Genomic DNA, 25,679 nt, shown 5'->3' on the forward strand with positions numbered 1-25,679 from the left:
TTTTTCCTCCAAAGCCAAAGTGTTCGAAATGCAAAGTATTCCTGTTAATTTCCAAGCTCTGTCTCGTGCACTGGTGTCTCTGTAGGGTTATTTTTGAATGCCTCATTTGCCAGGAGCTTTATCCACCGTGAGGAAAAATGCTGTTGGCATCTTTCAGAAGGAAAATCAGAGAGGAAAAGCCATTCAAGCTGTGTTTTCTAAATGCAGACCATGACTTTGCTGCTGGGATTTCTGTGCTGAGAGGAGCCTGGGCTCCTGAATGCATTTGGGAAACAGGAGCAAGCTTGTAAACTCTCCTGTTTTTTATCTTGATGCAGCAGAATATCTGCTGTGATTATGTTGTACCCAACTTGGAGGACTCAAAGCACGTTATAAATTCAAATTGATGTTCCTGCATCTCTCACAATCCATTTAAGCCTCCCAGGAAATCGTAGGCTTTTAAATTCTTTTTCCCCCCCTATCTTTAATCAGGAAAATTAAGTGTGCCAACCCAAAAAATATCGAACATGACAGGTTTAATTTTTGAATGCACATAAAGCAAGGAAGTAAAGCTGTGCCTTGGGGGAGCTGCACTTGGCTCTCCTGGGAGCACACACGGGGCTCTGCCTGCTGCTGAAAGCTCTGCCACAGGGTGACCCACAGCTCTCCCTGCTGGGATCCAAGGAATTGGCCTCCAGCACAGGTGAGCACTGACTCACAATGAGGCCTGAATGGCCCAGAGCAAAGCTTGCAGTGCTCAGAGACTCAGCTGCAAGCTGCTCTTTTGTTCAGCAGCGTGGCTGGATGTCCTATCAGTCAGTAGCTCCTGCCTTAACAGGTTTTATCACTGTGTTTACATGCAAGGTTTCCTCCCACCTTGCCTTTAGCAACAGGATAGGGGTGCTGTCATTTTCCACATATAAATTTAGCTCTTCTCACCAACCTGTTTGAGAAAGGTGGTCTGTGAAAGCCTGAGCCATTCCAAACTACCAGAGGCTTCCTGGGCCTGGACTGTGATTAGTGTTAAGAAAATTGTTAACTCTGTGTGGTTGACAGCTCCAGTTAAAACAAACTGCAGCCATCTGCTGTGACAGTCATGCTCTGCTGTGCTCCACTAAACCTGTGTTATCTGTCCTTTGCTGCTCTGTGTGCAGGTGAAGAAGCAGATTTTGGATGAGAAGATCTTCTGTCCTCCTGAAGCCTCTGTCCTGCTGGCCTCCTATGCTGTCCAAGCCAAGGTAGGCACCAAAGGCTGCTCCAGGGACCTGCTGGGGTAGTGCTGGTCCAGGTGCTTTGTGGTGGAGCCACTTCCTGGGGCAAGGGAAGGCAGGGAAAGCTGTGAGAGCTTGGCAAGTGAGGGGCCTGCCCCAGCACTGCTGCTTCTCCACATGGCTGGTTCCTGGCTACCTCCAGGCATTGGATGGGTTTCTGCTTTCTCTTTCCAGGACTCTTTAGCAAATGCTCAGCTCATGAGCTGCAGAGCCTGCTTGAGTACTGCTGGAGCAGGTGAATTCCCTGAGCCTGAGGATTTTTGGATCTCTCCTTCCTGCTTTTGCCAGTGTAGCCAGAGGCAAGCCAGCCATGGGACTCCCAGCTCCACTGCTCCCCCAGAATACTTGTCTTGATAATGACTTTTTTTTCACTGCTAGAGCTGCCACATTCATTTTATTGCACTGTGAAAGGGCTTTTTGGCTTTTCCCTTTATCTTGGGTTTGATCTTGGGTGTTTGGCCTCACCAGACAGAGGGAAGAGTCAGTGTTCATTGAGTTCCCCTTGTTCCTCTGCTGCATTCTGCTCTGGGCCCAGAATGGGTGTGTTTTGCTGAGGATTTATTCCAGAGGACACTGTTTTCTAGTTTGGGGTGTGCAGCCTTGGATAGCTTGCCCAGGGCAGAGACTCCTGGGATGGAGGGAGCAGCCCAGGGTTCAGTGGCAGGAACATTCTTGCTGTCAGGGATGTAATTTCTCCCTGTGTATGCACAACATGTGCTGCTGCTCAATTACCAGCTCCTGGAGCTCAGCTCCAGTTTGTGTGTGCAAAGATCCTGCTTTGGGAGGGAGAGGAGCAGCTGCAGTCTGAGCACAGCCCAGTTGTCTCTGCAGCTCCTGTTGGTTCTGATTCTGGGTGTGATTTTGGGAGGGTTTGGCACACAGGACTGCAGGCAGTGCCCTGGCTCTGGCAAGTCCAGCTGTCCTTGAGGAGCATGGCTGTGGAGAGGTTTAGGAGGAGCAGCTCTGTGGCACCATCTTTGCTGTCAGTGCAGGAGAGGAGGTTTGGCCCTGTTGCCAGAGGAGAGGGTCTGATCCAGGTTGTTTTTTTCTCTATGGCCATTTAATTTTCCTCATAACCCTTCAGTCCACACTCTGAGTAAAGCCCTGGGTGCCATGTTCTTTGATGGTTCTTTGAATTTACAAGAAATTGGTGTTTTCTCCTCATAATCAGAGTATTGATGAAACCATGTTTTGTTCTCATCAGAGACTCATCAGCTGAGCAGAGAAAAGTTGCTTTTAGAAATGTTTCTGTTTGTGTGAAACATTCATCACTCTTATTAGAGTGCATGAGTAAACACTTCCTTGGCTTTCTTTCCATTGACCTGAGCTGAGGATACACAGGGAATGACTTTTCTGGCTGCCAGAATGAACAAACGTTGGGTAAATATTGAGCTCTGTTACCTCGTGGCTGGGACAGCTCCTGCTGACGTGCTCAGGAACAGGCTGTGACTTGGTGCAGCTTGGTTGTGCTGTCCCCTTTGTCCCCTTGGCACCTTGAATGTCCTGGGGTGTTGGGAGGAGGAAACATGGAGTCAGAGCAGTGCTGAGATCAGGAGAAGATGGAGCAGGGGTGACTTTTCTGCTCTTCACTTCAGAGCTTTTCTTCAGACATTCCTTTCCTTGCTGCCCCTCCAGCCTGGGATTCCCCTTCTGCTTTCACTCCAAGCAGAGGCACAAGCTGAAAGCACATCTTTGATAGAGAACTGGGAAGAAAGATGTTGCAGGTCATCTCCTTGCAGTTAAATAGGATAATGCTGTCCTTCCTGGACAAGAAAGCAGGCAGAGAGTGCAGTAATTTCACTAATAACGTGCTGATTTGCATGATTAGGGACATAATAGCCTGACACAGCAGTATGTGTGCATCCAGCAGCCACTTACTGACAGCCAGGTGCTGCTGGTCCATCCACACCAACCTGAGACAGCAAAGGAAACAGGGGGATCATAAAAATAACAGCTTATTTATTTCTCTCTCATTGTGTTCATTTGGGGAATTACTATGTGCTTTCCCCTCCAGCCCTGTTCAAACCACCCACAAGGCTTTCAGAGGTTGGAGGTGGTTCAGGTTTTAAATAGCTGGGAAAGACGTGGGATCAACTGAAAAAAAAAAAAAAAATGGGAACATCCAGGTTTTTCTATTTTTTGCCCCTTAAATGCAGGTCAGTGCCGTGCTGCAACTCTCTCAGCACTTCAGATCTTGTAGCACAGCAAACAGCTCTTTAATTATTATTGTTTTTCCCCCAAACTAGCAATACTTGGTGTTAATTTGTAGCTGAGCTTGCCTGTGTTTATCCAACAATCTAATGTGGTAAAGGCAATTCCATGTCCAATCATGAATATTAATCATACAGTTCAATTAACAAGAGCTGAAATTCCATGACAGTTTGAAAGTAATGATTTAATTGAAAAGGCCTTTAGAAAGTATGTTTGCAAAATCATTTGAGCCAACAAATTCTGCAATACTTAAGCCATTTGTTGATTTTTGGCTTGTGAATAATTAATGTTCTCATCCAGACTCCCCTCTCAGTACAAATACTCCTCTGGGACATGACAGTATTTTTTAGCACATGAAAAGTCACATAATCCATACTTAGTCTCAGACCTCCACAGAAGATGACAACAGAAAAAAAATCACGTTAATCCTATTTGCTATTATTTTCATCACCTAAAAATGATTTACTTGCTGCCTTTCCAAAGTTACTGGAAAAGTTGCTTCCTTCACCAGTGCCACATTTTTAGTGCTGCTTCCTTTTGAGGGGAGCCCAGGGGCTGTGTGCCTGCAAAGTGCTGCATCCTGAGGAGCTCCAAGACCTTGGGAGACAGAGAGTTGCCGCCGCTCTTGGATGAAGTCTGGGCCAGTTTTGTTCTATTAATTGCAGTCTGAGTCAGTGTTGGTTGTTGCTACATGCTCCCTTTGCATCTGCATTGGCTCCAAATCAATATTTGTGTCTTTAATCCCCACGTGTTGTCTCCCAAGCACAGAGGTGGGATGTGTGTAGACTTTTGATGCTGAGCTCTGGTTTCGGTGCACGGTGTGACTGTCCTGGTACAAAAAGGAGGCCGAGAGGAAAAGCCTCCTGACTTGTTGTATGACCACCAGGTGCCTCTTGTGTTTAAAAGTTGTCATCATTTTGCACTTCCTGAGCTAAGGTTGCTCAGAAAAGTGGGGAGGGAAGAGCTTGCAGAATGAGTGGCTTGAGCAAGCAGCGTCTCGTGCAGCTGGGGACTGTCACCTCTGTCACTGCAGAAGTCCTGGCTGCTGGGTCAGTGGAGTCACAGCCCTCCTTGTACATGCCTCACATGCTTTGTTCCTCCCCCCTGAGCTTGCTGGGTTGTTGAGGAGCCGTTTTCAGCGTTTTCCTGCCCTCTGAGGCCGGGCAGGAGGTAAATTCATTTTCACATGCACCGCAGGGACACGCGGCTCTTCAATCTGTTAATAAGCAGTTTTCTTTCTCAGTCACTTTATATGCTGCTCAAAGAGATGTAAATCTAAACAAATACCAGTAATTAGTGGATGTGCTTAACAAATCTGAATTGGATTCCATGACCCAGTTGAGCAACAGACCTTCTGACAGAAGAGCCACCACCTGCCTGAGAGGAATCTGTCAAACTCCTCTCATTTTTTTTGATACTTATTCCTTAGGGTGATGAGCAGTAACAGAGGAACTGCCATCTGCCTAACCTGGATCACTCCTATCCATCAATTTTTGGGGACAGGTCTTTCTCCATGTCTTATTTCCTTATTCCACTAGCTAGGGAACTGCAAGGACTTCTCAGCTATAGAGTCTTGCCCTACATTGGGGGAAATGTTAATTAGGGCATGATAATGAGAATAGAATAGACAACCATCATCTAGACCAGCTGGACGGATGGAGGAGATCAGCTGGTGATGGTCATCAAGTGAAGTCATGGGAAGTGGTGGAGTCATCATCCCTGGAAGTGTTCAAAAACTGAGTAGATGTGGCTCTTTGGGACCTTGGGGGTGTTCAGTCACAGGCTGGACTTGATCTTGGAGACTTTTTCCAACCTTAATGATTCTGTGATGGTGGGAAGTTCTGTTCTGCTCCCAGCTCTGCTGCATGGGTAGAAGCAATGAAATGACAAAGAAACACAGGTTATTCACCTTAGAGGGCAGCAGGCTCTCTGCTGATGAGCTGAAGGGGTGAGCAGCCCAGCCTTACTGTCTCTCAGGGCTGGGTGTGAGGGGGTGAAGAGTTTGACTTGCTCTGTTGTTAATGGGGGATGGCTACTGTGTCTGTGCTTCTCCCCAGTACGGTGACTACGATCCCAATGTCCACAAGAGAGGCTTCCTGGCACAGGAGGAATTGCTTCCCAAGCGGGTAAGGAGCTCAGCAGAGTCAGGGAGCTGGTGTCCAAGCTGTCCTGAGGCTGGACCTGCTGCTGGGACCTGTCTTGGTGTTTCTGGCTCTCTTGCTGAGACCTGGTCTCTGTCTGCCACCTATCCCAGGTAATAAACCTGTACCAGATGACTCCAGAGATGTGGGAGGAGAGGATAACAGCCTGGTACGCAGAGCACCGGGGCAGAGCGAGGTGAGCCAGTGCTGCTGGGCTGGGCCAGGGCCAGTCCCCTGCCCTGGAGAGTCACCAGGCTTTGGGGGGCTTGGGCAGGCACTGGATGAGCTCTGCCAGCTGGTTAATCCCAGCACATCTCTGCAGCAGCCTCAGGAAGAGCTCAAAGCTTTTATTGATGGCTCTGCTTGTGCCCTGCTGTCCCCTGGTCACTGTCAGGGCCCTCAAGAGAATTTAGGAATGATGCAAAGGAAGGACTCACCTGCATCAGGGATCTGGGAAAAGGAATAGGGATTCAAACTGTATGGCTGCCTCAGGTGGCAAAACTTTCCTTTTGGGGCTAAACCTAAAGCCTAAAGGATCTGAAACAATGGCATTCCAGCCAGGGATTTCCTACTTGTGCTGAAGGGGTTGGGAGGTGAACAAAGCCAGGCCTGGAGTGCTGCATCTCAGCAGCCACTCAGATGCTGGCAACTGCAGAGTGGGATTTGCTCTTGGACTTTATTGATCTGCCAGCAAAGACAGGATTGACCTGTGTGATAGAGACAGTCCAGGCTTTAAAGCCTGGTGAGTGCTTAGGATCAGCAGGAGCAGCCGTGTCCCTCTCTGATCCTCCAAACACTCTTCTGCCTGACAGAGATGAAGCTGAAATGGAATATCTGAAGATAGCCCAGGACCTGGAGATGTATGGCGTGAACTACTTTGCCATCAGGGTGAGTTGGGTGGGTTGGGGTTTGGAAAACAAACAGGTTGTTTTCCTGCCAGGGTAATCAGCATGTCCTAGAGAGCCAGCAGAGCTGGGAGGTGGCATTTGGGGACCCCACCTGTGCTGAGGGGAGGCAGCAGCTCCTGGTACCCAGTGCTGGGTCACTGCTCGGGAACAGTGGTCCATGTCTGACCCTCCCAGTGATTTCTGCCCTTTCCTTTCCTCCTGCAGAATAAAAAGGGTACAGAGCTGCTCCTTGGAGTTGATGCCTTGGGTCTTCACATTTATGACCCAGACAACAGGTTGACCCCTAAAATCTCCTTCCCATGGAACGAGATCCGGAATATCTCCTACAGTGATAAAGAGGTATGGATGTGTCTCACCTCCTCCCTGAGAGCAGTGAGAACACAACTGGGATTTAAAATGATTTCTCTTGGCTTCTCTGTCTGCTGTGCTTGCTCTCACCAGCTTAGCTGAGGGCAGCTCAACTCCTCCAGTTGAAACCTTAATCCAAGCCTTCCTGAAACTGTGCAGGAGTGGGCGTGCAAGGGTCACTGGGGAGCTGGTTCTCCTCTTTGGTTTCAAACCTTCTATGTAATAATCTTTTCAAAAACCCAAAATTGCTGTTGATGTGCTTAGCCCAAATACCAGAGTTCAGAAGTTAAAATCTCTTCTTTACTGCATATATTATGGTATTTATTACTGCGGATATATCCTGTATTATGGAATAGAGGGTGATGTATTCCTGGGGAGAAGAGCTCTTGCCATCTCATTACATCATCTTGGGTTTCAGGCTGCTGGGCTTGGCATAGCAGCTGGAATCTTTTTAGGAAGTTAAGCAATTTAAGCCCTCTGTCAGATAATTATTTATTAAATCCAGAGTATAAATATGAGTCTTTGGGATTGTTGTCCCCCAAAACCTAGTTGAGAACAGAAGTGCAAGTGGCTGAGGAGGAGGGACTGAGTAGCTCCGTTGTAAGTCTGAGAGAGCTGCTCAAAGAAACCAGCTGCTTTCATGGTAAGGAAGAGAATTAACTTCTTAATTAAAAATGGTTTTCTAATCTAAACATGATATTGATCAGGGGAGCAGCTAAAGGTTTCTCATCAGCTGCGTTTATTGCATGTCTTGTGAAGTTTTATAAGCAGTAAATCTGTGCTGGAATTGTCTCCACTTGCTTTACTCCTTAAAGAGCTTCACAGCTCTGCAGATAAGCCCAGCACAGAGTGACTTGCAAAGCTTCCCTGCCTGTGCCAGTGCAGTGGGAGTCCCCAGAATCCAGGGACTGACCCCTCCATAAGCAGGCCTTGTCACAGAACTGCAGCAGAGCTCTCTGCAGGGGAAAGATGAATCCCTTCCACCAGCTCAATCATCTGTGTAATCAGGTACCCACGAGCAGGCCTGCCCTGATACAAACAGGGCCAGTAGCTGGGAACAGCAGCTCTGCTGACACCACACTGGGGGTTATCCCTCCTAACAAAGATTGACTGTTCACAGGGAGCTGAAACTCCTCTCCCAGCACATTCCTGCTGCTGCTCTCAGAGACTGCTGGGGGCTCTGCTGGAGCCCGAATCCAGGGACGTTCATGCACGTCTGCTTTTGTGAAAGTCTTAAAAGATTGGCTCTTAAACTGCCAGAGCCAGGCAGTGCCAGAGCAGGGCCCTTTGCAGGCAGGGCCATGTATTGACAGATCTCCCACTCTAATGGACACACTCTGTCTGCTCCAGCTCCTCAGCCCGTTATTTCTGTAGCGTGTGGGGGAGTGATGGAATATGTGCATGTCTCCTAAAAAATGCCATCTTGCAGAGCACTCCATCTCTTCAAGTACCCTTTATGACAGTGCACAGGCCTCTCTCCATCCAAGGGCTGCATTACCAAAGCCCTTGAGGGATTTGTGCCACCACTGGCCTGTCAAGAGAGCCGCTGTGGGAGAGCTTTGGAGAGGGTGAAGCCAGGCCATGGGCAGAGCTGGATGGCTGGCACATGGAGTGTAAATACAAGTTAGAGCCAGGGAATAACAGTTTGAATTGTGGGGAAGTCCTAGGACAAGGCTGAATTCTGGAGAAGAAAATGTATGGAAAATTCTTCAGGGGAGCTCTTATGAGTGGAGGTGTCAGTGGGAAGGGCAGCAGCTCCTTGCTGTGGTCCTGATGCAGCTCTCCTGCACTTTTAACTCCCTGACAGGAGAGTGCAGCCAGGTGGGAGTCAGGCTCTTCTCCCAGGTGACAAGTGACAGGATGAGATGAGACAGCCTCAAGTTGTGCCAGGGAAGGTTTGAGTTGGATATTAGGGAAAATTTCTTCATTAAAGGGCTGTCAAACCCTGGCCCAGACTGCCAAGGAAAGTGTTCAAAACACTTGTGGATGTGGCACCTGGGGACATGGTTTGAGGGTGAGCATGGTCGGGTTGATGTTTGAATTTTATGATCTTGGAGGGCTTTTCCAACCTTAATGATTCTGTGGTTGCATCAGGCAGCTGAGCTAGTTCTTCCTCCCTTTGGAATCATCCTGAGTTCCTGCTGTGGTTTCTGTGTTCCCTGCAGCTCCCAGGAGAGCAGCACCTTGCCTGGGGAGGTGCTGATCTGACCCCCACCTGTGCAGGGCTCTGTGCAGAGGACAGCAGCTCCTGTGGCCCCCATGTTTTCCTGACTGGAGGAGCAGTTGTCTCCTTGGCTGCTTTTGATGCTAGTCCTCTTGCTTGGCTCAGAGCCACAGGGACAGCTCTGAGCCGTGTGTCTGACCCTGCTGCCCTGCTCTGAGCCAGAGCTTTCAGGAAGAATTTTATAGCTGCCTTTTTATTAAATGCACCACTCTCTGATAACTCTCTCCCTCTTTATTTTTTCCTTTTCAGTTTACGATTAAGCCATTGGACAAAAAGATTGATGTTTTTAAATTCAATTCATCAAAGCTGCGTGTGAATAAGCTGGTGAGTGCACAGACAGCCTTTTTTTACTGCCTGCAGCAGTGGGTTCTGCAGAGAGTGTGAGACAACGAGCTTTTGGGGCTTTTCCTTTGAGAGGGAGCTGCTGCTGTGTGCTTCTGATGGGGTGTAGCAGTTGCTGCTCACTGGAGGAGGGAAGAGGAGACTCAAGACAAGCTGCTCCACAGAACCTCCCCCCCACCCCTGTTTTTGTGCTCCCTTTTGGAGCTCTTGGCTTTCAGCTGATCTAAAGAATGGAAGCACTTGGTAAATCCAACTCCCAGCTTTGCTCAGTTCCTTTCTTCCCACGTGGATCTTTCCCATTCTGCCCTGTGTTGTAGCTTTCCCTGTTTTGGGAGGCACCTTTACCAGAGTCCAGCTTTTATTCCCCTGAGGACACTCTCCTTGGACAAGGATGGGCTGCACTGATCTGTCCATGTTGGAGACCAGCTTTAGCTGATGTTCTGGGTTTGGATCCTATGTTAGGTCACACAGGGACCTTTGCAGTCCTGGTTGTTGGCTGTGCTTCGTGTTCCATATGAAATGGGGCTTCCTCATTCCCTGCATCATCAGGTTCATAGTGCTGAAATCTTCAGAGAAGTCATTTGTGACCTGGGTTGTGGCTGCCCCATCCCTGGAAGTGTCCCAGGCCGGGTTGGACAGGGTTTGGAGCAACCTGGGGTAGTGGAAGGTGTCCCTGCCCATGGCAGCAGGTGGCACTGGATGATCTTTCAGGTGTCTTCCAACCCAAACCATTCCACAATTCTGTGATTTTATGAAATGGAAGAAGAGCATGTAAATCAGTCCTTTAGAAAAGAATCCAATTTTAGAATCTTGTTTTTATTGCCAAAAAAAAAATTTTTTCACTCCTCTGTGTGCCCACCTTGTGCTAACCCTCCTCTATCACTGCCACCTCCCTGGTCCTTACCAGAGAGAGAACCACAGTGGGCTCAAATCCCTTCAGCAGAGGTATCTGGAGATGCAAGATGGAGATGGAAATTTTTGAAAACCCTTCTGTTTGTCCAAGTGGAAAGTGGTTTTCCTTTTTTTTTTTTTTTAATTTATTTTTTAATCTCAGTGCCTTAAACGTACACTGAGGAGAAGGTGCAAGTTCATCTTGAGCCTAAAGAAGGGGGGTAGTGAGAACTGGGGAACCAGGCAGAAATTTTTATTTCATTATTTGGCCTCTTGCCTTTTTAGAGTGGGTGTAAAACAACACCCATGCTGTGCTGGAGGCACAGAAAACTGGTCTCTGTGAAGAGCTGCTATACCCAGGAGCTGGTGTTTGGTGTGGGACCTGGCTCCCTGCCCCTCCTACAGCTGTGAGAGCTTGCAGGGCTGGAGCTCAGTGGGTGGAAACACTAACAAGCACCAAATCAAAGCAATTCTAGTGGTTTTGTGTGTCAAGAATACAAACCACCTCATTGCCATCGTGTGTACAGCTGTTTCTCTCCACTCTTCACCCCTGACTGGAACAGATCCTTCAGCTGTGCATTGGGAACCACGACCTCTTCATGAGGAGGAGGAAGGCAGACTCGTTGGAGGTGCAGCAGATGAAAGCACAGGCCAGGGAGGAGAAGGCCAGGAAGCAGGTGAGCCACATGTCCCATAAGCAGTGAGCCAAAATCAGAAATGCAGATGGGCTTGGGAAGGACAGGTCTCTGGAATGACATCAGAGCAGCTTTGAGGGAAGGTCCAGCTGAACATTTTTTAGTAGGCTGCTCCCAGCTCTCCAGTCATCTCAGCTTGGCTCTGCAGTTTGGTGGCAGCCTGAGTTCAGCTCCCAGTTTGGGAATTAAACTGAGAGGACAGGAGGGAAGAGCTGCCCTGGGTGTCCACAGGTGCATGGCAAGACCTGTGTGTCGGGACAGTTGATAAATCAGGGGCTGTGAGGGGGAGCTGTGCTCTGCCATAGCTCTTTGCCTCATTTCTAATTGCAGGGTGATGGAATGCACTCTGCCATTCTGGGCTGTGCAGCCTGGAATGCAAATTCCAGCTGATTCCATGCTGGCCTCTCTCTGTGCCACGGATCAGCCCGGGCAGCGTGGAGCCCACGAGCACAGATCAGCAAATTGAATTGTATGAATCATTGTTTTCTGCTTGTAGACCTTTTCTACTCACTGAAACCCACACAGCTAATCTGAGCACTGGTGCTTGGAATATAAATGGCCCTTTGGCAGGGAAGCCACTAGAGAGGAGCAGGAGGAGCCAGAGGAGTTGCTGCACCCAGCAGGGGCTTGTGCTCACAGGTCTGGGTGTTACTGGGTTTGAGAGTGGCCACAGAGGTGCTTGTGTGGGGTGGAGGTGCTCAGCTGGCCTGGAAATGAAGGCTTGTCCTTCAGGGACCTCTCTCAATCCTTGTGTGGTGCTGAGGTGCTCAGCTGGGCTGAAGGTAGGACATGACTTGTTCTTCAGCACTTCTCGGTTGTTGTGTGATGCTGAGGTGTTCAGCTGGCCTGGAAATGGGACAAGGTTTGTCCTTCATGCACCTCCCAAGGTGCTTGTGTGGTGCTGAGGTGTTCAGCTGGGCTGGAGGTGGATGTGACTTGTCCTTCAGGCACCTCCTGAGGCAGTTTTCCCTGGTGTAGCTCATGGAGTGGCAGGAGAGGTCTGGACTTGAGTCACTACAAGCTCCTCTGGGCAAGAGGGACTTTGTGTTTCCCACAAGGATTCCTCTGGTCAGTAAGGAGTTGGCACTAAAGAACCATTGAGGTTGGAAGAGCACTCTGAAGCCTCCAGCCATCAGCCCTCCACCACTGTGTTCACTAAGCCGTGTCCTTAGTGGAGCACAAGGTCCTTGGAAGGAGCAGCTCAGGGTCCTGACAGCCTCAGGGATGGGTGGTCAGGCACTGGAATGAGCTGCCCAGGGAAGTGGTGAAGTCACCATCCCTGGAGGAGTTCAAAAGTGGATGTGGCACTTCAGGGTATGGTTTTGTGGTGTACACAGTGGTGCTGGGATAATGCTTGGGCTTGGGCTTAGAGGACTTTTCCAACTTTAACAATCCCAAGAATCTTGAGGTCTGTGAGTTTTTGATGTGTTTGGATAACACCACACCCAAGATCCTGTGCTTATTTGGGCTGCTGGAAGAGGTGAGGGCTCTGGGAGGGAGCAGCAGCTCACCTGAGCTCCCAAATCCAGAGCACTTGGGCTCCATGGGAGAGGTCAGGCTCCTGTGTGAGCTGGCTGCCCTGTCCTGAGCGAGCCACTGTGCTGCCTGCCCTGCTCCCTGCTCCTCCCAGCATCCACAATCATTAACTGCTTTCAGATAGTCCTATTAGATCAGGAATTCTTGTTAATGGAAGTCCTGAGCGGGATGCAGATCATAATGATAATTAATGAGGGGAACCTTTAATAGAAGGAAGCAGAACGGTTGGAACAGTGGGCGTCCCGCTTTCAGAGCACAGCTGGTGTCCAAGGAGCAGAGAAATGTGCCTTGTCTCACTTCCTTCCCTTATTAAACCCAGCAGGTCTCCTGTCCTGGCTGCAGCATGGATATTTATAATGCCCCATTCCCTGTGGGGCTGGAGGGATTAAACTCAGTGTGTTAATTAGCCCAATGGCTCCCTTAGGCTCTTGGCTAGTGAAGAGGCAGTCCCTGGGCACAACAACCCTCCCAGCATCTTCTGGGAAGAGCTGGCAGATCCTGGTGGCTTGGAACTTCCCCTCCTGGAGAAGCATTGCTGTTCCCTGCCTATGGAGAGGGTTTGTTGTATCCAGGAATTGCCAGAGGTGGTTGCACTCTGTGTGACCTCCCTGTGAACGAATGGAAATGAAAGTTCCAGGGTGCTGGATTGGGTATCTGATCAAAAGGAGCAGCTAAACTTGTCCTTCAGCCTCCTGCCACGTGCTGTGGTTTGGGAGATGCCCTCAGACTGTCCTTAAGCCCAGTCCTACTGTAAGAAACTCCAGAGACCCACTTGTCCTGGTCTGCCCTGTGTCTCAGCCTAGGAGGGCAGTGTCTGGGGACATTGTCACCTGCAGGCAGCTGCTGTGGCCATGCTGTGAGTGACAGCCTGAGCAGAGGATGGGAATTGTCTCAGGACTGGCACTTTTCATGGGATCATCAAACAGGCTGCCCAGGGCAGTGGTGGAATCACCATCCCTGGAAGGGTTAAAAAACAATGTGGATGTGGCACCTTAGGAGATGGGTTAGGGGTGGCCTTGGCTGTGCTAGGGGAACAGTTGGACTTGATGACCTTGAAGCTCTTTTCCAACCTGAGTGATCCCATGATTCTGATCTTTGATCAGGTCACCCCAGTCCTGTCTCTAAGCAGAGGAGGCAGCAGTGCTCTGACCTCACCTGTGGCTCTTTCTCATCCATGGAAAACTTTCCTCAAGTGTGTTTTTCCCCTCGCTTTCCCCAATCCCTTTTTCCCAGATGGAACGACAGTGCCTGGCACGAGAGAAGCAAATGAGAGAAGAGGCTGAGAGGACCAGGGATGAGCTGGAGAGGAGGCTGATGCAGCTGAAGGAGGAGGCAACGATGGCCAATGAGGCTCTGGTAGGTCCCTGGAGGCCGTTTCCCCAGCACTGCAGCTGCTCCTCACTCTTTCCCCTGCAGAAGCGATTTGGAAGTGCTCTCTGACTGCCCAAAGACTGCTCCCAAACTGCTGCCAGTGGCTGCATGGAGCTATTTCATCCTGCTGGGCTGCTGGGGAGGAGCACAGAGGGGATGACTTGGGACAGAGCCTGGGCACATCCCAGCCTTGGCGGCAGACGGAAGGGAGGGATTCTATGGAGCGTGTCGGAGCGAGCGGCTCGGGGCCTGCTCCGGGGCTGCAGCACATTTGGGGAGACATGGGCTGTGCTCAGTGGCCTCGTGTGCTCAATTGGCAGATGAGGTCGGAGGAGACAGCGGATCTGCTGGCGGAGAAGGCGCAGATCACGGAGGAGGAGGCCAAGCTGCTGGCTCAGAAGGCGGCCGAGGCCGAGCAGGAGATGCAGCGCATCAAGGCCACGGCCATCCGCACCGAGGAGGAGAAGAGGCTGATGGAGCAGAAGGTGCTGGAGGCAGAGATGTTGGCACTGAAAATGGCCGAGGAGTCAGAGAGGAGGTCAGAGGGTACAGCCTTGCAGCTGCTTCTGCTTTGCTTCCCACCCCCTTCAAGTTACCCCTTTGAGTTGTCCCCCCTCAGCTTCCCACATGTCCAACAGCAAACGGCCCTTTGGCCCAGCTGGTTTCCTTCTCCAAAAGGCAGCTCTGCTTTTGGGTGCTTTCTGCAGCCCTCCCCTGCATTCCCCAAAGTATTCAACTGTTGCATCTGGGGTTGCTTGTGGGGTGATAGCAAGCAAGAAAGCAGGAAGGGCCTTTGCAGGGGTTTTACAGAGATGTTTATTTCAGCCACACGTGTCCATCGTCCATGGTTTAGAGAACAAAGGCTGGGTGATTTGTAAGGGTCCAGGTTAAATACATGGGATGAGCAGGGCAGGGAGAACACCAGGAACCAATTACCAGAGGACATGGGGGTGTTACAAGGGTAGGGTTAGGGCAGAGGGCCAACAGGGAAACAGGGTGGGAGTGACCAGAGACTGAGGGACAGGGGCTGACCAAGGGAACAGGAGTATCAAGGGAAAGCAGTGAGAGAGGTCTCTCATTTTCCCTAATTGGGAATGCCTGTTGGTCTCCACATTTAACAATGTTAATAATACCACTTGGGGGTTGTTCTTCCTCTGAACAGTAGATCTACATTCCCTATTCTCTCCTTACTCATCTACTTACCTCTCAGTTGTTTAGGTCTCCTTTCCAGCCATGAGTTCTGAGTTCATGAGTTCAAAGCCTTGAACAGAGACTTTGCTTCTTGTTGAAACTGGTGTTTCCACCCTCCTGATAGCCGAGCCCAGGTCCCACGGTGAATGTGGCAGTGAGCAAGTAAAAGATCAGCCTTGTTTCCTTCCAGCTGATTGCTCCTCTCTGTGTGAGAGCCTGCTGGGTGCCAGCCCTTCTGCTCCGGTGAACTCAGCCCTTCTCCATCTCTTCTGCCTATGTGACTGTGATCCTGTTCTCCATCCTCTCGTTCCTGCTGGCTGCAGTCTGATATTTGCTGTTTGCTGTTGGTCCTTGCAGGGCAAAGGAGGCTGATCAGCTCAAGCAGGACCTGCAGGAGGCTCGTGAGTCGGAGCGCAGAGCAAAGCAGAAACTCTTGGAGATCACCAGCAAATCTTCCTACACAGTAAGAGAGATTTGTGCTGTAATTCCCATTCCCTGCCTTCCTGTGTAGCCTGGAGGAGCCTCCTTCTTCATCCCAGCCGTGGAGGGGGCTGAGCTGTCTCATTGCTGCTCAGAAATCCTGAGCAGTGCTTGCCCTTTTCATCCCTGCATCTCATCCAGCAGAACTTTACTATGCTCTTTTTTTTTTTTTCCACCCACCTCTTGCTATGAGAGCAAAGGAGCTAGTGGTAAAATTAAAGCAGCAAATTTTAAACCAATTTAGCAGCTGTGTCAGAGCCACTTTGCCAGCACGTGTAGGGTGCACCAGCTTAGCAATAACCTTTAAAATAGGGTTAAATATGTCCTTATTCTTGTTAGGTGGGATAAACACTGCTCAGAACCTGGAAATTCATTCTTTGGGCATAAACTGGACCTTTATGTGCTGGACAAAATCTTACTTGAAGGAAGATTATTCCATAATTGTCCATTAAGAGGATTTCACACCTTCCTCTGCAGCATCTGGTCCTGGTTCCTGCCAGGCACTGAGAAGCCAGACTAGATGACCATTGATTGCTCTGATTTGTCTGGCAGTTCTTCTGCTCTGCTTCCTAATTGTGCCTGCAAACCCCATCAGGTGCCCCCATCCCTGCAGCTCACACCTGTTCCTTCCTGGCCTGGGGGAAGGGGAAGAGCATCAGGAATAGGCTTGACATGGGAGTTATGGACATGCCAGCACCAAGGTTTGAATTTGTACCTGCAGGCTCCTTCCCCCTTTCACTGGAAACTTTATAGGAGCAGATTGGAGATGGGTTGAGATGAAGCAACTTTTCATCCTAATTCCCTGGAGTTTACAGCAAGAATATTTGGAAGCTGTTAAAAATAACAGTGATGGAAAATAATCAGGTGCTCTCAGCTCTGGGACACTCAGTCAAGTGAGTGCTGGATAAAGCCCAGCTTTGGAGTGCTCCTCCTTTTACAAGTCACTAGAATTCTGGGATGCATCAGCTCCTTAATTCTGGCTTTAACTTGAGCACAGGGAGACACTTGTCCTCAGTGGAACTATGCTGTGTGGCTACACCAGCCAGGGTGAAATTTGGGCAGCTCTTCCACATCCATGTTCCCTCATGCTGCCATGTCCATCCTCAGTGAAACCAGCAGAGCCCCAGCTCGAAACCCTTGTGCCAAAATCCCAGTGCAGGGGAGCAGCTGGGTGGCTGTGCTCTGTGTTCCCGAGGAATTAGAGCCTCATTAGGGGAATGTTGTGGGATTGCATGGAGCTCAGCTCCACCCCTCCAGCTGCATCTGCCTGGAGGCAGAGCTGCCACTTCCAGACACATGGGGCTGTGTCCTCTGCTTTCCCTAAAGAGCCCTTGCCTTCCAGACACGGCTGCCAGTGCCTGGTGGGAAGGAAAATGCTCTTTTTCCTCCCCATTTTGGTGGCTGAGTCCCCTCATGCAGCTGCTGCTCCTCCTGCCCCTCTCCCTGCCCTGGAATGAGGGCTGTGCTGCACACTCCATGGCTGTTGTTTCCTGACCAGCATGTCCATATCCAGGTGAAAACACCTTGCTGGGCTCTTCCACCTTCTGTCACACTTCCCTGGATTGCCAGCACATGGAGGGACCCTGTTTTGAAAGCTGGTTTTGGGAGACTTGAGTTCCTCAGCTCTGATGAATGGTGCAGGATTCCAACTTTTCTCTTCCTGAAGGAGGGTGTAACATTGGGCTTGTTCTGTTCCACAGTCCCAGACTTGTGCTGTGTAGTCCCCTGACACTGAGAGCTCAGCAGGACTTCACAAGAGCAAGAGAGGAAGGAGGGAGTGGATGGATGTAGAATGATTTAGGTTGGAAAAAACCCTTAAGAGATCGAGTCCAATCCCTGACCTAACTCTGTGCTGCAGTAAAGGCAAAGGAAACAGTTAAATATATCTCTTTTTCAACTTTCCAGTCTCCAGTCCTTATTCTTTAAAGCTTGTTTCAGTGTCTTTTTAGTCCTTGAAGCCCAGGCTGCTTTTATAATGTCACTGGTAGGTGATGCATGAGAAGTGAGATGTGCATCTGAGTCTCAGGCCGTCAGGGCTTGGAGAACAGCTCATTCCTTATGGACTTGGCTGCAGCTCTTTGCCTCCCTCAGTGCCCTTCAGGTGCCAGATAAAGGCAATCACCTTCTCTCTGATCCTGTGGGAGCTGTAAGTGGCTAGTTTGGGCTTGCCCAAATTTCCTGAGCAGCAAAATAAAGGCAGTGGCAGCACCAGGAGGAGCTTTCCCTGCAGGGGAAACCTCCTGACCTGCTGTGTGCTCCCTCTAGATCCTCCTCCTTGCTCTGTATTCCAGAGGGATCCAAGGCATGACCACTGCCAGCTTGGTGCTTGCTCTGCTAACAGCAGGAAATTGCTGTAATGCAGGAACAGGGCTGTGCAGTTTGTTCCAGGTGAGGAAACACATATGGAAAAAGTTCCTTGTCCCTTTTATCACCCCATGGCCCCAGATTAGCAATAACAGCACCTGCTGCAAGGGCTGCTCAGGATTACAAATGGCTGGGAATCTGCAACAGGAATTCTGTCCCATTGAGGTGAGACCTCACCTGCAGAGCTGCCTCCAGATCTGGGGTTCCAGCACAGGAGGGACCTGGAGCTGCTGGAGAGAGTCCAGAGGAGGCCACAGAGACACTCCAAGGGCTGGAGCCAGGCTGGGAGAGCTGGGGGTGCTCACCTGGAGAGGAGAAGGATCCAGGGAGAGCTCAGAGCCCCTGCCAGGGCCTGAAGGGGCTCCAGGAGAGCTGGAGAGGGACTGGGGACAAGGGATGGAGGGACAGGACACAGGGAATGGCTCCCACTGCCAGAGGGCAGGGCTGGATGGGATATTGGGAAGGAATTGTTCCCTTGGGAATATCTGGAGGGTGCCCAGAGCAGCTGTGGCTGCCCCTGGATCCCTGGCAGTGCCCAAGGCCAGGCTGGACACTGGGGCTTGGACAGTGGAAGGTGTCCCTGCCATGGCAGGGGTGGAACAAGATGGGCTTTAAGGTCTCTTCACACCCAGACCATTCCCTGATTCTGTTAAATGCTCTGCTCTAGATACCAACCCTGTGCCTTTGAGAGCCCTGAACCACTCTGCTTTTCCCATACTCTTCCTCACTCCTGCTGCTCTCTGGCTTCACCATTTTTTTCCTTGCTCCATGGTAGAGCAGTGCCAAGGGAAGAGAAGGAAGTAGTGGCTGTAGCAGCTCTGATAAATTGGCTCAGGCCTTAATGGCTGCAGCAAGTGAAATTCCTGCTCAACTGTTACTGCTGCTGTTGGGAGTTTTTAAAAACAAAACCCAACAAAGCTTGTACTGAAAAAAAAAAACAAGCTAAAGGTTGTTTGAAGGCCAGTGGGCTGGCTGGGATGCTCCTGACTCCTCCTGACTCCCTGTGCTGCAGGGACAGGAGAAGCTCAGTGGGAAGGGCTTTGGGAACACCCGTGTTCCTTACAGGGAAGGGACTTGAATGTCAATGGGATGCAAGTATTTAAATCAGTTAAGTGCTTTGGCAGACCTGTCCCCTTTCCTTCGAGACTGGAATTTAGGTACTGAGCTGTCCCTTCCAGTGCCTGCTCCAGAATTAATGTGCCTTTGTTCTGTGCTGGCAGCAAAGGGGGAGGAAGGAGTTGGGTTTCCTTGTCATGTGGGTCTTAACTCACCTGGCAGGCTCCAGCCAGACCAGGTGCAGTTGGAGGCACCCCCTTGTTTATGCTTGTAGGAGGTGTTTGTGTTCAGCCTCGCCAGTCAGTGAAATGTTGTCCCTCTCAGATTTGTCCGGGCTGGGAACGAGCCCTGGCTGTTTGTGCATTCCAGGCTGGTGCTGAGGGAAGAGGCAGGTTATTGTGCAGAGTAAATCTGTCACCCCAGGTCTTGCTGAAGAGGAGCTAACTGAAAACAGTGCCTGGAGTATCCCAAACAGGAGAAATGAGGGAAAGAAAGAGCCAATGGAAGTTCAAACTCTCATTTGTTAGAGCAGTGCCATTTCAGGTTTGGGCATGTTGTTTTCCTTGCAGGAATCCCTTAAAGCAAGAAGGAGCATCCAGGAGGGGGGTGGGGGATCTTTGTGATGCTGGGCTGGATTTCTCAAATCCCAGAGCAGGGCTGAACAGGCTGGCAGCAGTTGTGACTCAGCCCCATCTGATGCTGCTGTGCCACCCTTGACGTGTGCCCTGTTTGCCACCTCATCCAGCAGGAGCAGAGCCATGACTCCAGCAGGCTTTTCCTCTCCTCCTAATGAGCCCATTTGTTAGAGGTGTGACAGAATTTTTGACTGAGAGGAAGAAGGGTCATTTTTCAGGAGAAGATAAAATCTGAGGGCCTGGCAGTGTGTGTCACTGGGGGATAGCAAAGCTTTTTGCAGGAGGAAGAAAGTCCCAAATCCTTGCTCAGGTGTTCCAGGAGTAATTTGCTGTGTTATCTCCATTTCCAGCTGAATCTAGAAGTGGTTTCTAAACCTTTGGAGCTGTAAATTACTGAGGAGATAAAAATGGGTTGGTGCCTCTCCATGGACCTTGCTGGAATGGCATCCTTGGGGTCACATTAGTCTTTGCTCAGGCTTTGGGGAGCTGTGGAGTGCAGGACTCTGCTGTCACACGGGGTCTTACATTGTCCCTGCTCACAGCTTGAACTTTAGAAACCTGATTGAATGTTAAATAGCAGACAGATGACTCCCAAGAGACAGCTTCTGTCCAACTTAAAGTGACACAGCAGTGATAAAGCCTGGATTTTACCAAGTATTGTCAATAGATTTTGAAGGCAGGTGGTATTTTGTCTCCTCTTTAGGGCTGCAAAGGGTCCTGGAGGAGCAATGGCTTTGAATTGATGAGCAAATTGGGAATGGGGCAAGGGGATTTCCAGGCTGATCTTGTGCTCAGGACTCTGGGCTCAAGTGTTGCTCTGATTTCACATCAGCGTTGCAGAACATCTCTGCAGTGACACTTGTGTGGCCCAGAGTGATTAACTTGTGCTCTCTCTTCAGCAGTCCATGAACTCGAGTACCACAGCACTGCCCACTGACCTGCCAAGCTTCAACCTCATCAGTGAGAGCCTCTCTTTCGACTTCAAGGATACAGACATGAAGAGGCTGTCCATGGAAATCGAGAAGGAGAAGTACGTGGCATGCATCCAGTCTGGGCTGGGCTGGGATTTGTGCTGGCCATGAGCCAGGTGTGGCCAGGAAGGCCAAGGGCAGCTGGGCTGTGCCAGCCCTGGGGTGGCAGCAGGAGCAGGGCAGGGCCCCTCCCCTGTGCTGGGGCAGCTCTGGAACCCTCCTGACAGCAGAGCCTGGAGGGGCTGCAGCGTGTCCAGGGCAGGGACAGAGCTGGGGAAGGGGCTGAGCCCCAGCAGAGGCTGAGGGAGCTGGGAAGGGGCTCAGCCTGGAGAAAAGGAGGCTCAGGGGCCCTTGTGGCTCTGCACAACTCCCTGCCAGGAGGGGACAGCCGGGGGGGTCGGGCTGTGGGAACAGGGAACAGGGACAGGAGGAGAGGGAACGGCCTCAGGCTGGGACAGGGGAGGCTCAGGGTTGGTTTTAGGGAACATTTCTTCATGGGAAGAGCTGTCCAGCCCTGGCACAGCTGCCCAGGGCAGTGCTGGAGTTCTCATCCCTGAAGGGATGTAAAGGCCATGGGGATGTGGCACTTGAGGACATGGGGCAGTGGTGGCCTTGGCAGTGCTGAGAAATGGTTGGACTTGGTACCTCAGAGAGCTTTTCCAGCCTGAACAATTCTGTGCTTGTCCTGGCTGAGCCTTTCCCTGTGGGGACCTGGTGTCACAGACCTGTCCCTGCCACCTGCTCACAGGTGAGCTCAGGGCCCTGCTCCAGGCACTTCCTCTCTGTGTAGGAACCCTGGCTCCTGCTCAGGCTGGAATTGCCCACGGTGGTGGAAAGGGTTAACAGCAGGCTGAGTGCTGGAGGCCTGAGCTTGAGGCTTTGCAGGTGTCCAGGGAATGTGGAGGTAGCTGGGGTGTGTTAAGGTCCTGCACTAGGGCTTTAACCCCTTTTCCTTGGAATTTGTGTCACGTTCCTGGATAAAAAAGTGTTCGCCAGCAAGTTTGGATGTGATTATGAGCTTTGATCTTGTGTTTTCCTGAGGGTGTAAGTGTAGCCTTCGAAATTACCAATTGAGCAGAAATCAAAGCAGATCAGATTTTAATCTCTGTAGTAATGATGTGCTTTGTTCATCGATTCTGTGGGAGATCAAAGCCACAATGGCTCTGGCATCCTGCTCTGGCCAAAACTTCCTGAGGCTGGAATGCCACGCCCCTGGATCCCACAGGCTGCCTTGCTTTGCCTCTGCTCACTGCCCTCACCATCCTAGAGACAGGAGATTAAGAACTTTTTAAAACTTTTCCCAAAGCCAGAAGGAAAAAGATAGAAGCTGAAAATAACAGGATAATTCCTGGTTCTGTACCCAGGTTGCTATCTAGGTCATGCTGCTCTCCTGAGCAGGGAGAGCTGCCTCTGCCAAATGCTGAAAGCAATAGGATGCTTTTTCTGTCTTCTCTGGGGCTGTTCTCTTTCCTTGGGTGCTGGAATAAACCTCTCTACAAATTTTGGCACTGGAAAGGGTTCCTATTACCCTGCTGGCCCTCTGACCTGGCTCAGGGGGTTAATCACAGGTACAAAACTCATGGGGTGATTTTTCCAGTATATTTTTCATTGTGGAAGGCAGTTCAGGATGAGTCCTGGGAATGGCTGGCTTTGGGGGTGGTTTATTCCCTTTCTTTCTTTTTTTGGAGATTTTCTCTCTGCCAGGGATGCTCTGTTCTACAACATACCTGATATTTTGGGGACAGCACTTGCTCTCACACAGTTTACAAGCTATATCCCTCTAAAACACAACAAGTCAGTACATCAGGATCCTTCCTCATGGAAAGATTTGTGGATTTGGGTTATAGAACAAGTTTGGGGAGGGATACAGGGATGTAGAGCTCCCCTGAGTAGCTGCTTAAAAGTGGTGTAAACCTCTGTCAGCTTCACTTGCAAATTGGGAGACTTAAAATACCACCCAGCTTGGCTTTAATTGTGTATAATAATGTAACTTACACTTTTATTGCTGGGTTGGCTGTCTGAGTCCCCTTTAATAAGGAACAAATAATTGCTCTGTGTAGCTCACTGTGTGCTATAAACTGATATTATCAGTTCCACACACTAAAAATAATGAAGAAAAGCTGTTTCTGTTATAATTCTATTATCAGGTGTCACGTCAGCACGTGCAGTTGGTCAGTGCTAACCCAGGGCTGTTCTGTGTGTGTGTTAGGGTGGAGTACATGGAGAAGAGCAAGCACCTGCAGGAGCAGCTCAACGAGCTGAAGACAGAAATTGAGGCACTGAAGCTCAAGGAGAGAGAGACAGCTCTGGATATTTTGCACAACGAGAACTCCAGCCGGGGCAACAGCAAGCACAACACTATTAAAAAGGTATCAGAGGGCTTGTATCTCCCCTGATGAAACCCTTTCAAAAGAACCCTAAATTCACCCTGCTTTTGATAATAAAATTGTTGGATCTAGGCTTTCTCCCCCAGCTGCTTAGCTTTGATCAGAGAATTCCAGCTTCTGGTGGTCCTGGTGTCCTGACCCAGCCTGGTCTCTCCAGTGCTGTGGGAAGGGATGTGAAGGTCCTGCTGTACCTTACAAGCTGTGCAAGGATGTTGTTGGAAGGGCTCTGCATCCCTAGTGAACAGGAAAAGCCCTCCCTGCCTACTGCAGCCATTCCCTACGAGCACTGAGCTTGTCTGGTGAATAATGAGGGCAGAAATACTCCTGGCTTAGGAGCTCTCCGTGGAAAAAGCCAAAAGCTCTTCTTCTCTTTTAATCTCTCTAGAGAAGCCTCTAGTGCAGCTTCAGTCACTAACAGCAAAGCCTTTGCTGGCAGAGGGTGTGAGACCTCTGCTCCTTGGAGCCACCTGCCTCCCAAAATGGGGCTGCCATGAGGAACTTCAGCCAAAAATTGTGGCTGCCTGGGGGTCACCTGAAAGCTCACAACAAAACCCCTTCTTTATTTCTACATCCCATCTTTTTCCTTTGCCTCGGTGCTGGGCTCTGTAATGAGGGGCTGGGGGCACATCCACAATGGATTTGGATGGTGGTGGTCAGCCCCACTCACCTGCAAAGGCTTTTTTTTCCCTGCAAAGGCTTTTTCCTGGCTGGCTTTCCACTAGCAGCTGTCCTCGGGAAGGAGTCAGAAATCCGTACGGCACGGGATTCAGGCTGTGGCAACAACTGCAGCCTTGAAAAACAAATCCTGCTCTCTTTACTACTCCCAGCCAAGAGTAATGTCTGAAAGGATTTGGAAATATCAGTTCTTGCCAGCTTTCATGGCTGGGAGTTTGTGATCACTGAATTGGGGCAGGACAATGAATCTAGCGGGGCTCACTCGCCACTTTCCCCGTGCTGGCCTGGAGCTATTCAGGTTCCTGTCACACAGACAGGAAAATAAAAATCATCACAACCCCTTTTGTCATTGTAGAATCTGGAGGCGTTTCTGCTCCCAGTAGGTTTTGGTAGGATTTGTCTCTGTGTTCCAAGTCCTTGGTTTAAACAGAAACTGCTAAATTTTCACTTCTGACAGAGAGGAGTTCATAGAGAGCTGATGGTCCCATTTGTCTCCCTTAAAGAGAGTGGCTGGGCCATCATTTCCATGTCTGTCAGGGCTTGTCACTCTTTGAAGATGGAGCCTTGTCCTGTCCCCTCCCTTCTGGAGAGAGCAGGGGATGCCTGGCTGCTGCATCTCAGCAAGGAGCAAAGGTTCCCAAATAACAGACTATTAGTGGAGACATCAGAGGGAAATTACAGCCTGCTCTGCTCAGGGAGGTCAGCAGAGCTTTTGTCTTCACCATGGTGAAGGCAAGGAAACACAGGGCACTGGGAATGGGATATCAGTCCAGCAATACTTCAGTGGCACCAACCCTCTACCTGGAAGCTGCTGATTGCTCCAGGCAAGCCCTAAGATCCCACAGATCACCTGCCCTTGCATCACACACAGGGGATTATTATTATTGTTTGTTGTTAATTTTATTTTGCTGGTTTAGCCTCAAGCCCAGGGCAGAAGACCTATCTGCATTTGAGAATTCCAAGTAGGTTATTCCAAGGTACTCTGTGTGGGGGTGCTGGGATCTGGCTGTGGCACTAACCCGTGCATGAGCTTGCCTGCGCTCCAGCGGGACCCGTGCCCGCAGTCACCCCTCCAGCCTGGCTCTCCCTCCCTCAGGAGCACTCCCAGCCTCTCTGCATTTGTTCCTACACCTGATCCTCCATGCTGGGGAGCTTCTTTCTTGGCAGGAGTTGAGTTGGGAACCTCAGAGGGGGAGTGCAGGTAGAGGCACTTAAATAATTCAGCCTGTTTTTGCACCGGTGGTTGGGAGTCTATGGGAGGTGCAGGGCAGCCTTTGAAGATTCCTTTAATGAAGTAAACCAGCACCTTCCCCCCTTGTTTGTTGCAGAAAGAAATTCAGGATGTAAAAAAAAAATTATCCCAAACAAACAGCCAAACCCCATCAACTCTGCTGCCAGCACTGTCAAAACAGGCTAAAAATGCACATCTCTGTCTTGGAGTGGAGCAGCACAAGGGTGCTCTGCCTGTTTGAAAAGCATCCCAGGGAGGTAAAGCAGAGGACTGAGGACAACTGGTGTCTGTCTGCAGGTGGCTCTTGTGCCAGAGAAAGGTCACCAGCACACCTGGGGACAGGAGTTGTTCCTTCTCCCTGCACTGCCTCTGCCTGTCCCTCAGCTCCTCCCATGTGGGGGTCCTGCTCTGTTAATGCCACATCTCTTATTCCTGGAGCCTGCTTTCCTCCAAGGATTTGCCCTCAATCCACAGGCTGTATGTGCTGAGCATCCACTCCCTCCTTTGGGAGGGTGATGTGTTGAAGCTTAGCTGCTCTGCCCTGGGGTGAGGTTCTTGCACAGCCACAGGGTTTTGGGAGCTTGGAGTTGGTGGCACTCAGGGAAGTGCTGGGATACCACACTCACAGGTGCCAGAGCTGGTGGGAGAATGCTTTTGGAAAAGAGAGATCAATTCCCAGCACCTCTGGAGCTTGGGAGCACAGGCAGGAGGTTGTTTTACCCAGGAGAAGAACTCAGCACAAGGCTGTGCTGTTCTTCACTGCACCAGCCAT

The 25,679-nt window shown here is 50.3% G+C and overlaps 1 protein-coding gene across 5 annotated transcripts in view; it reads left to right on the forward strand.

Annotated features, from left to right (window-relative positions):
* The window catches only part of NF2 (NF2, moesin-ezrin-radixin like (MERLIN) tumor suppressor), a 45,554-nt gene that overhangs the window by 13,766 nt on the left and 6,109 nt on the right, over positions 1-25,679 (forward strand). Inside the window, exons 4-16 of one of the 5 annotated variants that reach the window (XM_056504387.1) lie at positions 1,134-1,217; positions 5,519-5,587; positions 5,716-5,798; positions 6,415-6,490; positions 6,715-6,849; positions 9,332-9,406; positions 10,879-10,992; positions 13,780-13,902; positions 14,238-14,455; positions 15,466-15,571; positions 20,543-20,673; positions 22,824-22,983; positions 24,594-24,653. In XM_056504387.1, coding sequence (XP_056360362.1) covers positions 1,134-1,217; positions 5,519-5,587; positions 5,716-5,798; positions 6,415-6,490; positions 6,715-6,849; positions 9,332-9,406; positions 10,879-10,992; positions 13,780-13,902; positions 14,238-14,455; positions 15,466-15,571; positions 20,543-20,673; positions 22,824-22,983; positions 24,594-24,629 — 1,410 coding nt within the window. In that variant the 3' untranslated portion in view covers positions 24,630-24,653. The remainder of the gene's footprint in view (positions 1-1,133; positions 1,218-5,518; positions 5,588-5,715; positions 5,799-6,414; positions 6,491-6,714; positions 6,850-9,331; positions 9,407-10,878; positions 10,993-13,779; positions 13,903-14,237; positions 14,456-15,465; positions 15,572-20,542; positions 20,674-22,823; positions 22,984-24,593; positions 24,654-25,679) is intronic. The other 4 variants (XM_056504386.1, XM_056504388.1, XM_056504385.1 and 1 more) reach the window with 4 other exon arrangements.

Source organism: Oenanthe melanoleuca, chromosome 15, assembly GCF_029582105.1.
Source record: "Oenanthe melanoleuca isolate GR-GAL-2019-014 chromosome 15, OMel1.0, whole genome shotgun sequence".
In the NCBI taxonomy this organism is placed as follows: Eukaryota; Metazoa; Chordata; class Aves; order Passeriformes; family Muscicapidae; genus Oenanthe; species Oenanthe melanoleuca.